At 45.5% G+C, this 12,067-nt stretch overlaps 1 protein-coding gene across 7 annotated transcripts in view; it reads left to right on the forward strand.

The window, feature by feature from the left end:
- CACNA1I (calcium voltage-gated channel subunit alpha1 I) overlaps positions 1-12,067 on the forward strand; it is a 1,298,213-nt gene that overhangs the window by 1,108,257 nt on the left and 177,889 nt on the right. For all 7 annotated transcript variants that reach the window (XM_033929511.1, XM_033929508.1, XM_033929510.1 and 4 more), the window contains 3 exons: positions 9,392-9,576; positions 9,687-9,813; positions 10,261-10,386. In XM_033929511.1, coding sequence (XP_033785402.1) covers positions 9,392-9,576; positions 9,687-9,813; positions 10,261-10,386 — 438 coding nt within the window. The remainder of the gene's footprint in view (positions 1-9,391; positions 9,577-9,686; positions 9,814-10,260; positions 10,387-12,067) is intronic.

The raw sequence follows: 12,067 nt of genomic DNA on the forward strand, positions 1-12,067 counted from the left end.
TCACTGCCATACCCATTGTCCAATATGAATTTCAGTGTTTTTCTAATCATTATAAATATATATGATGTTTTGTTTCATACAATACTGATATTTCTCAGCAACTTATTGAGTTTTTATGTCTTGTCAGTAAATCAGTGGAAGAACTGAGGGGCATCAATGATAGGCTGTATTTAAGGCATCAGTTGGCCTTAAATTGGTCCTGGGTTATACCATGGGGCATAGTGGTGAGAGGAGTGAACAGAGAATATAGTAAGCCTGTGAATTTTTGAAAGAACTGTCTCTTAGATTTTCTTTTTGTTGCTCACTAGCCAACTAATTCTTGTTGGGGGGGGGGGGCAGCAGGATTTTTCACTTTTATTAGTTTAATATTTTATACGCTCATCCCCTTATTATATTTGGAAAATTAATGAATGGTTGAGATGGTGAGTTAATTATACTTGGAGCAACCAACACTCAGCGTTAGATGAGTCTGAGGCATCACCTAAATACCTGTTGAGAAGACAAGAAGAAATATTTAAGGGGAGGCATAATGAAAAACAATCTACAATGGGTGCAGGTGGTTTTCACCTTTTTTAACTAACCTACCTTAATCTATTTCAGATTTCAAATCCTGTGCTCATTAAAGGCTGAAACGCTTTTCCTTACAATTAAGGCACAAATTCTGTTGTACAAGTGTGACACATTAGATCAAGTTGTAATATACATTAGGTTGGGGTTTGTCCCATACAGAGCAGAGGCATAACCAGGTTTTGATGTCAGAGGGAGCAGACTTTTGTAAAATAGGCACCAGGGAAAGGCTGAAGGGCCAAGAGAGAGGAGGAGGGGGTTAAAATCCAACTGCCGCTCCTTCAGATCTTGGACAAGTCACTTAGTTATCCACTTCAATTGTAGGCCCTCCAGGGACAGGGAAATACCTACTGTTCCTAAATATAATTCGCATTGAGCTGCAACTGAGAATGGCATTAACTAAATCAATATAGCAAAATAGACACTGAAACTTGAAGCAGTCCAGAAGAGGGCGATGAAAATGATGAGAGGTTTGCACCAAAAGACATATGAGAGATTGGAAGCCATGAATATGTATACCCTAAAAGAAAGAAGGGACAGGGGAGATATGATTCAGACGTTCCAATACTTGAAAGGTATTAACGTAGAACAAAATCTTTTCCAGAGAAAGGAAAATGGTAAAACCAGAGGACATAATTTGAGGTCGAGGGGTGGTAGACCCAAGAGCAATGTAAGGAAATTCTTCTTTACGAAGAGGGAGGTAGATGCCTGGAACGCACTCCTGAGGAGGGTGTAGATGGACTGGAGTGAGATTTGACAGAGTAGTTGGAACCTAAGAACAGTACTGGGTAGAGCTTGGATTCTTGCCCAGAAATAGCTAAGAAGAAGTAGAAAACCCCCCCCAACAAATTTTTAGATTGCATCAGGTTTGGCAGACTGGATGGACCATTTGGGGCTTTATCTGCCGTCATCTACTATGTTACTAACCCTACCTATGAAAAGTCTGCACTGCAAATATTCTAGAAAACCACTACACCTCCAGCTGGAAAAAGAATGACTGAACACAGAATCTACTAGTTAAAATAATCCTCTGTGGTTACAAAAGGAAAACATGGATCATCAACTAGTAAAAAATGAAAAGGCTACAGATTAGAAACAAATACAGTGAAACCTCGGTTTACGAGAAACGCGGTTTGCGAGTGTTTTGCAAGATGAGCATAAAACTCAGCAAACCTTTGTCTCGCAAACCGAGCACCGCCCCGATAAACAAGCTCTCAGCATTGGTGGGTACCTGCCTGTGGGTGCTGCAGCACTTTCAGCTTGGTGGCTTCCTTCCCTCGGGGTCCCCGTGCGGCTGCTCTCCCGTTTCGGCCGATGCCTGTGCCGTCCATCAGCGCCTCCCTGCTCCTGATCCAAGCCGGCCACACGAGCATGCGCATGACCGCTCCTCTCCTGAGCCAAGCCAGCTACTGCCCCAAAAACATGCTCACCACTTACAAGCACGCAAGATGTCCTGTGTGCTTGTACGTGGTGAGCATGTTTTCAGGGCAGCGGCTGGCTTGGCTCAGGAGAGGAGCGGTCGTGCGCATGCTCGGACAGGATGGCGGCTGGCTTGGATCGGGAGCAGGGAGGCACTGACAGACGGCAGAGGCATCGGCCGAAGCAGGAGGGCAGCTGCACAGGTACCCCGAGGGAAGGAAGCCACCACGCTGAAAGTGCTGCAGCACCCACAGGCAGGTACCCACCCAGGGGCCACCATAGCAAACCTTGGTTGTGGAACAAATTGTTTGAGTTTACATTGTGGCCTATGGGGAACTTTGATATATGAGTGCTTTGGCTTACGAACATGCTTCTGGAACGAATTATGCTTGTAAACCAAGGTATCACTGTACCTAGAAAAATAAAATAAACCTCCCTGCAAAAAAACAAACAAACACAGACTGTGAACAGGGCTGGTGTTAGGGGGAGGGCAAACAGGGCAGTTGCACTGTCACTTTACATTTTTAGGCAGTGCCCAAACTGCATACATGCTAGTACCATCCCACCCGACGTTGGCTCGCGGGACCATTAGTTCTTTGTTTTCCGCAGAGCTGAGAAGCTGTGTCTTCAGTTTCTCCTCAGTGTATCAAACTTAGATTTCTTTTTGTGCCTTCATGGTTTAATTTTATTGTATTTCTCTTCATAATTCTTTATTTTAAAGTTTTTTTTAGTCATTCCTTCAAATTTGGTTAAATTGTCTTCATTTTTTATTTTTTAGCCATGGGGCCACTTCAAGACCTTTTTCGCCCCAGGGTGCATTGACGGTTTTCAGTATACTTTTCACTTAAACTCGCCAGGCCGTTGAGCCTTTTAACTTTGCAAGGGCCAATTTTCCCTCCATGTTAAAGAGAGTGCCAAGTAGCTTCGATGTAACTGGGCAATTTCAGGCTCGGACCCTCATAATTTGTATGTTCAGTGACTAGATCCTGACCATCGACACATTCACTGTGACCTCTTGTCTGCAGATACAAAAGAGGACATTTAAAGCCCAACAACTTCAGTGTGAAAGACTTTTTGGTTCGGCATTGACATCGAGCATGATGGGAGATTTGGGAACTGACACACAGCCTGCAGACACTGCATAGAGAGCATTGGGCCACATTCAAAGGCAAGACGACACAATTTTCCTCCATGTCTCACCCATCAAAGGAGGTAGCAAATAAGAAAGATAAGAAGCATAAACATTTTTCCCATACTAGCCATGGCACAACATTTTCCCAGATATCCACCTTCTCAACGCATAGTAAGCGTCGATGTACTGTGCATCACTCTCCATCGTGTGCAGATCATGTCTCCTCCCAGGTGTGCCTCAACCTTGACATCTCCCACAGCCAGACAACATGCACTGCAGACTAGTCCTGCCCAATTCACCGATGCAAATTGATTTGGCTGCACGACTCATATTTCAGGAGAGCCGCTATACACATGTTACCCCTCTCCTAAAGTCACTTCATTGGCTTCCCATCCATTTCTGAATACAATTCAAACACCTCTTACTGACCTACAAATGCACTCACTCAGCTGCCCCTCACTATCTCTCTTCACTTATCTCCCCATGTGTCCCCACCACCACCACCGCGCGCTCTGCTCAGCTGGTACGTCCCTCCTATTTGTGCCCTTCTCTTCAACTGCCAACTCCAGACTCTGTCCCTTCTACTTTGCTGTGCCGTATACATGGAATAAGCTGCCTGAATCCCTATGGCAGACTCAGTCTCTGGCAGTGTTCAAGGCCCAGTTAAAAGCCCACCTTTTTGAGAGTGCTTTTGACTCCTAAGTCCTCTCACCTCGAGTTCTGAATCCCCAATCCTACATGTTATGTCAGTCCAAGTTAGATTGTAAGCTCTTCGTAGCAGGGACTGTTTATAAATGTCAAAATGTACAATGCTGCGTACGTCTTTCATCACTTTATAAGTGATAATAAATAGTAGTAGTAGTAGATTCACTGATTCACTTCGGTGAATCGATTTATTTCCTTAAATAATCAGACTTACTGATTCAGTGAGTCCTGAGTCTCCTATGGGTCTCCTAAAGCAGCAACAGCGGTGAACAGGCTGCTCCTAGCTTGCCCGCCAGGGTCTTCTCTCTACCTCATCACTGATGACATAACTGATGACACAACAGAGGGACGCCCTGGCAAGCAGGCTGCGAGCAGCCTGTTCACTGCTGTTGCTGCTTTAGGAAGCCCAAAAATTGAGGTCTCAAGGGGTGGGGGTGGGGTTGGGTCAATCAGAAAGTACTGTATAGGGGGATGGGAGAGAAAGAAGGAAATCTACAGCACAGTGGGATGGGAGGGAGATGGAATTCCCTTTTCCCACACAGAATCTCACCGCACCGGCCTTGTCAGGATCGAATCTTGCTGTGTCGCAGTATCAGCAGCAATTCCCACATGCTGACCCCCGCTGACCCGGAAGTCTCTCCGCAGCAGTGGTGAGACTTCCGGGTTAGCGGCAGGCAGCAAATGAGAGTAACCGCCATTACCAAAACCCAAAGAAGCAAACCTTGGAGTACAGGGGAAGAAAGGAACGAATGTTGGTGGCACAGGGGGAAGGAAGGGGTGAAAGGAACTTCAAGAAGGAAAGTTAGTAGTACAGGGGGAGGGGAGGGTGAGAAGAAGGAAAGATGGTACACAGGGGGAGGAGAGGAAGACATGCATGGTGAGGGGAGAGGATGAAATTGCACATAATGGAGGGGAGGAAGGGAGAGATGGTGCATAGAGGGGGATAGAGAGATTTGACATAGGGCACAAGGAAGGGAGAGAGAGGTGTTAGACATGGGGTAGATGAAAGGGAAAGAGAGATACACAGGAGGTAGAAAGGGAGAAGGAGGGAGATGTTGGATCCAGGAGCAGAATGGAGTGCTGGAGAGATCCTTGGAAATGGGAGTGAGGGATGAGAGTGGGATAGTGCAGCAGTGAAGAGAAAGGGAGATGTCAGGCTACGAGGGTGGGGAGGAGATGCTGGGCTATAAGGGTGGAGGAAGGAAGATGCTGAGAATGGTAGAACCCTAAGGGGGAGGAAAGGGTGGCAAGGAAATGGATAAGAGGATAGAAATATGGTAATGGAGGTACATTGAAGATGAAAGGGAATGTAGGGCTGAGGAAGGAATGAGTTGGGGAATGGGAGAGAAGATGGAAATTTGATAGGTAGCTGAAAGTGGAAAAGAGGAGAAGGGTAAAAAAGAGACAGAAAAGAGCTAAAAAGGAATGATGCAGGCGTAGTGAGAGAATAGGAGAAAGTAGAAAATCAAATAGATAGCAGCCACTTGAAGGAGAATTAACAGAACACAGGAAAGCAGAAAAAAGAAACTGGAACCAACATGATGGAAAAATAAAACATTCAGTCAACAAAAGTAGAAGAAAAACATTTTATTTTAACTGTTTAAATGGAATATGGATAATAATTAGCAAAAATATAGTTTAAATTTTGACAAATAAGCTTGAAGAATTTTCTAATTTTGTGCATTCTGCGAGGAGTAAACAAAGAGATAGGAAGGGGTGAGAGGGAGAAATGTTGCACATGATAATGGAGGGGAGGAAGGGAAGAGAATAGAGAGGTTTGACCCAGAGCACAAGGCAGGGAAAGAGAGAGAGATGGAGATGGTATACAGTGGGAAAGAAACAAAAATGTTGGATATGACAGTGGAAGGGAAGGTACAGAGATGAAAGATAAATGGTGAGCAAGGGAAAGAAGAAAATATCAAATGGGCAGGAGATTCTGTCTGTATTCTTCCTTTCTTCTCATATATCTTACTTTGATTTTGATCCTTCCGTCTCGTTTTTTCTCCTTTTCTCTCCTATGCCTTTTTTTAAACCTACCTGTAGCTATATTTTATGCCGCCTTCTCCCTTCCTCCCAATTACCAGCTTTTTATTTACTGCACTTGTCTTCCTAGTTCTCTTATCCTATATCATATTTTTCCCTCAATCTCCTATTTCCTGTCGCTCACCTGCTTTCTAGTCTCTCATTTCCACTCACTGTGTTCATTGCCTCCGGAGTTTATGACCTTTTTCCAACCCCAGCTCCTTCTCTGTCACTCCTTCCCTCTCCAGCTTAGGTTTCAGATTTATTAAAACTTAATATATCGCCTTAGAGCAGTGATTCCCAACCCTGTCCTGGAGGAACACCAGGCCAATCGGGTTTTCAGGCTAGCCCTAATGAATATGCATGAGAGAGATTTGCATATGATGGAAGTGATAGGCATGCAAATTTGCTTCATGCATATTCATTAGGGCTAGCCTGAAAACCCAATTGGCCTGGTGTTCCTCCAGGACAGGGTTGGGAACCACTGCCTTAGAGAACTCCACTCTCTTTAAGTCTTATCTCCTTATTCATAATTCCATTTAGAAAAGAATAGCCTTACTAAGTCAGTCCAGTGGTCCATCAAGCTCTGTAGTCCATCCTCACGGTGGCTAATCCAGGTCACTAGAACATGGCCAAAATCCAAAGAGTAGCAACATTTAATGCTACCGATCCAAGGCAAGCAGTGGTTTCCCCCATGTCTTTCTCAATAACAGACTATGGATTTTTCCTCCAGGAAATTTTCCAAACCTTTCTTAAAACCAACTACGCTATCTGCTCTTACCTCAACCTCTTGCAATGCGTTCCTGAGCTTAACTATTCTCTGAGTGAAAAAATATTTCCTCCTATTGGTGGTTTAATTATTGGTTTTAAAAGTATTTCCTTATAACTTCATTGAGTGTTCCCTAGTCTTTGTCATTTTTGATGGAGTGAAAAATTGATCCACTTGTACCTGTTCTACTCCACTCAGGATTTTGTAGACTTTGGTCATATCTCTCCTCAGCTATCTCTTTTCCAAGCTGAAGAGCCCTAATCTTTTTAGTCTTTCCTCATATGAGAGGAGTTCCATCCCCTTTATCATCTAAGTCGCTCTTCTTTGAACCTTTTCTAGTGCCGCTATATCTTTTTTGAGATAAGGAGATCAGAACTGAATGCAATACTCCAGGTGGCGTTGCATCATGGAGTGATACAGAGGCATTATAACATTCTTAGTCTTGTTAACCATCCCTTTTTTAAAATAATAGCATTTTCTTGGGCTCTAACCCCCAAGGTGGACCCTAGCGTCTGGTAATTGTGATTTGGGTTATTCTTCTCAATGTCCATCACTTTGCGTTTATCCACATTAAATTTTATCTGCCACTTGGATGCCCAGTCTTCCAATTTCCTAAGGTCTGCCTGCAAGTTTTCACAATTTCCTTGCATTTTAACAACTCTGAACAGTTTAGAGTCATTTGTCTTCTCTATTCCCATCATTTATCACCTCCTTCAAAGATCAGTCCCCTTCCTTTGTCCCTCACCCTCTTCACAATCCTCCATCTTTTTTCCCCTATCCTTATCATCCTTTGCCCCTGCTTCTTCTCTCATACTTTCTTGTCCCCTTCTCTAGCATCCGTCCACCTACCTCCATCTCCAATATTTATTTACTGTATCTTTCCTCTACTTTAACCCCAGTACTCATTCCTCTGCTCCTCCATCTTCACCTCCCACTATTCCCTTAGTTCTCTCTCTCCTTTACACAGTATGTCTTCTTCCTTCTTCCAAACCCTGCAAGAGCCTCCAACCCTTAAATCCCATCTTCTCCTTCTTAGACCTCAGCCCCCTTTCTCTCATGCCTAGCATTAGAACCCTTCATGCACCCCCTTGCCCAACCCCAGTATGTTACCCCCTTATCTCAGTCCCCAATCCTAATTGGTAACATTCCGGACATCTACACCAAGGCAGTAATAGAATTTACCCTTCTGCATCGTCCCCCAGCATCAGATCATTTCTGTCACATCTACCATCTGCCAAAATCAGCTCCCTATTGCTATCTCCTACCACCTTCTCCTACCTGTAAATTAAGGCCATTTCCAGGTCCCAACCACCTGCCCGCATTTCCATCCTCCATCACAAAGCCACCTTCTTTCACCTGGTGCACTTTTCAACCCCAAACCCCTTCCCCACCTGCACCCCTTTTAAGCCCCCAGTCCCAGACTCCTTCTCCCACCTGCCTCCCCCTTTCCAGCTCCAGCCCTTTCACCTATCTGCCCGCCCTTTCAGTCCCTTGATCCAGCCTCAGTCCCTACATCCTTTTCTTATTTGCCCCCCTTTACATCCCCAACCCCCTTATCCCACCCCTTTCCCTTTTCAGTCCCCAGTTCCAACCCTTGCCCCCCAGTTTCAATTCTAGCCCCCTCCTACCTGCTCCCATTTCCAGCTGCAGCCCCTTTCTCCCATCTGCCCCACCCCTTTTCAAGCTCTAGCCCTCTCCTCATACCTGCTCTCCTTCTTAGCCTCCTTCTCCTGTTTGCTCCACTTTTCAGCTCCCAGCCCCTTGCTCCTACCTGCCCCCCTTTTCAACTGAAGCTCCTTCTCCCACCTATCTTCCTTCCTTTTCAGCTCCTAGTTCCAGCCCCAACCACCTTCTTCTTCCTAGCATGCATTTAAAAATAATTTATCCTGTCTCTCTGGTAGCAGTCAGTGATTGAAGCAGGCTACTCTGGCCTTTCAGTCAGCCCTGCCCTCATGGAAACAGGAAATTGCATCTGGGAAGGGGTAGAACTGACTGAGGGAAGACCAGAAGCAGCCTGCATCAGTCACTGACTGCTGCTAGAGAATCAGGTTACTTTCATTTTACACAATCGCTAGAGGGAAAGAAGAGGAAGGAGGGAAGGGGAGAAAAATGCAAGACTGTTGGGAAGTGAGGTCGAGAATCGATGCCAAGCGGCATAGTAAGGGGGAGGCAGGGGAACAGACCGCCCTGGGCGCTGTCTTGGTGGGGGTGCCAGCACCTCTCTGCATCTCCCCCCCACACACACACACACACATGCCACACTTGCATCCTCCCTTCCCAATCCTGTACCTCTTTAAATCTTCACCAATATGAGCAACCTCTCTGGGCTGCTGCTCGCGTCAGCCTGGCTCCCCTCTAAAATCACTTCCTGGTTGCGGGGCCAGGAAGCCAATGTTGGTGCGACCTGCAGGCTGGAGAAGCTGCTCGCGCTGGGGAAGATTTAAAGAGGTATGGTGGAAGGAAGGGCATGAGTGTGGTGGGGGAATGGAGAAGGTGCAGGGGAGGCAGAGAGGAGGGTGCGAGGGGGTGCCACCTACCTTCGCTATGCCACTGTTGATGCCTTTCCCATTGTGAAGAGAGACAATGGCAGGGGGAAAGGGGAAGTGGCAGCAAGGTACATAGGTGCCATTTTTGTTTGCAATCCAATTGGGGGAGTGATCACTCCCTGTCTTGTGCCCCCCTCCCCCAGCTATGCCTCTGATGCATTAGTGAATTACAGATAGAAGCAGTTCTGTTCCTCACCTCATTTCTCTTTCCTCCTTCATGCACATTTGCAGGTGGTTTCTCTTGGCCTGTACTTTGGAGACCAAGCCTACCTTCGCAGCAGCTGGAACATTCTAGATGGTTTTCTTGTCTTTGTGTCACTTATTGACATTGTTGTATCTGTGGCCTCAGCGGGAGGAGCCAAAATTCTAGGAGTTCTTCGGGTCCTTCGATTGCTTAGAACCTTACGACCTCTCAGGTGCAAATTTTGTCTGGCCATTACCACTTTCTCCCCTCCTCCCTCAGTTGTTTGCAGTTCCTTCCTTAAGATTTTCCTGGCCTTTCAACCTCCCACCCTTTTCTTTGCAGGGTTATTAGTCGTGCTCCTGGTCTGAAGTTGGTTGTTGAAACCCTCATCTCCTCTCTGAAACCCATTGGGAACATTGTACTGATTTGCTGTGCCTTTTTCATTATCTTTGGCATCCTTGGAGTACAGGTATGTAACTGCGTATCTCCCCTTTGGGTAGGGGGATTCCTGCATTCTTGTGTGTCATCTTTTAAGATGTTTTCAATTCCAAACGCCAACCCACCTGTCTTATCGTTCCCTCTGTAATTTCCCTGCCTGAGCACTGTGTATTGATGCGCCTTCTTGTCCAGTTTATCTGTCTTGACTAGATTGTAAGCTTTTTAGAGCAGGGACTTTCTCTTCTTTGTTTTGATATACTGTGCTGCGTATGTATAGCAGCGCCATAGAAATGATTAGTAGTAGTGGTAGTAAATAAAATGCATAGATGAAAAGGAACTGATTATATTTAGTTTATTTGCTTATATTCTGCTTACTAATTTAATTTGACGAACCCTTTCTCAACCTCTTTCAATTTCTTTTCTGTTATATCTACTTGTGCTTTAACTTCCCCCTGTCCCATCTTTTAATCCTTTTCAGCTCTTCAAGGGTAAATTCTATTACTGCCTTGGTGTAGATGTCCGGAATGTTACCAACAGATCTGACTGTGAGGCAGCTAATTATAAGTGGGTTCACCACAAATACAACTTTGACAACCTAGGACAGGTAAGCATAGAAAATGCTGCCCTTTAGTCCAGGGGTGCCCAACGCGTCGATCGCGATCGACAGGTCGCTCGCTCAGGCGACCCCAGTCGATCGCAGAGCGGGTTCCCTTCTCTTTTTTCCCCTCCTGACTGGCCTGCTCCTGAATTCTGTTGCTGCCTCCGCTGCTCAACATAAAAAAAAACAAAAAAAAACGTCTTGGAGAATTTATGCTCCGGGGGCTAACGTGCGCTTGTACTGGCTTCCCTTCTCTTTCCTCTGAAACCGGAAGTTATGTCAGGGGAGGGGAGAGAAGGGAAGCTGGCACGCACATGTTAGAGCCCCATTCGCGGGCTAAAGCGGGAGACTGGTCAGTGAAGCTTGCGATTTGCTCTTCTTGCTGCCAGGTCCTGCCTACTTTCTGTTTCCTCAAAGGCAGGACCCGGCAGCATTTCTCCCAATAGGTCGATCTTGGGCCGATCAGCCTTTCTCTCCCCGACGTCAATTCTGCCTCGGAGAGGAAGTTCTGGCCAGCGTAACTTCCTCTCCGAAGGCAAAATTGACGTCGGGGAGAGGAATGCTGGTGCGCCCGAAGCAAGGAGAGCTTGGCCGGCGGCGGGCGGCTTTGGGGGCCTGTTATCCGGCGGCAGTGGCAGTGGCTTGGGGGAGGGCAGGGAGGTAGAAAGAGGGCAGGCAGGCAGGGAGACAGAAGGAAAGAAGAGAAACAGAAAAAAAGAAAGGGGCATGAAGAGAGAAAGAAAGAGAGGGCAGCGAGAGAAGAAGAAAACGTTTGGGGTGGGGAATGAAGTCAGGAGGAGAGAAAGCAAACAGGCTAAAAGAAGGGAAGAAAGATTGGATGCACAGTCAGAAGAAGAAAGTGCAACCAGAGACTCATGAAATCACCAGACAAGGTAGGAAAAATGATTTTATTTTAAATTTAGTGATCAAAATGTGTCTGAATTTATATCTGCTCTCTATATTTTACAATATGGTCCCCTTTTACTAAACCGCAATAGAGGTTTTTAGCGCAGGGAGCCTATGAGTGTCGAGAGCAGCGCTGGGCATTCAGCGCAGCTCCCTGCGCTAAAAACTGCTATCGTGGTTTAGTAAAAAGGGAGGGGGGTGGGTATTTGTCTATTTTTGTATGGTTATTACTGAGGTGACAGTGCATAGAGTCATCTGCTTTGACCTCTTTGAAAAAACCCCGGAATAGGAATGATATTGACAATTCTATGCGTACAGTATTTTTTTTTAATTTTATTGTTGGTAGATCATTTTGACTTGGTAATTTTAAAAGTAGCTCGCAAGCCCCAAAAGTGTGGGCACCCCTGCTTTAGTCCATTGGATACAATTTTGAAGAGGAAAACTAGAGTTGAACACTCTAGCTTAGGCCACTCTACCAGCTTCTTGTTCCTAGGATAAATGTGGCCTTGAATTCCTACTTCTATTTTTTCATATACAGTAGTAGTTCTCTCTTGCTGCTGTTTCTTGTAGTTTAATTGATATCAGGCCAGGAATTGATGCCATGAGCTTTCTAAACTAACTAAAACTTAGTTTTATAGACCGAGTCATCAACCAAGAGGAGCTTGACTCGGTTAACAATAATGCAATACATAATACATAAACTTGACAAGGAAAAGTAGACTGAAATAGTTAATTTCCAAAATGTTTAGCAAACAAAAAAGTTTTCAGAACTTTCTGGAAT

This window comes from Geotrypetes seraphini, chromosome 2, assembly GCF_902459505.1.
Source record: "Geotrypetes seraphini chromosome 2, aGeoSer1.1, whole genome shotgun sequence".
Taxonomy (NCBI): Eukaryota; Metazoa; Chordata; class Amphibia; order Gymnophiona; family Dermophiidae; genus Geotrypetes; species Geotrypetes seraphini.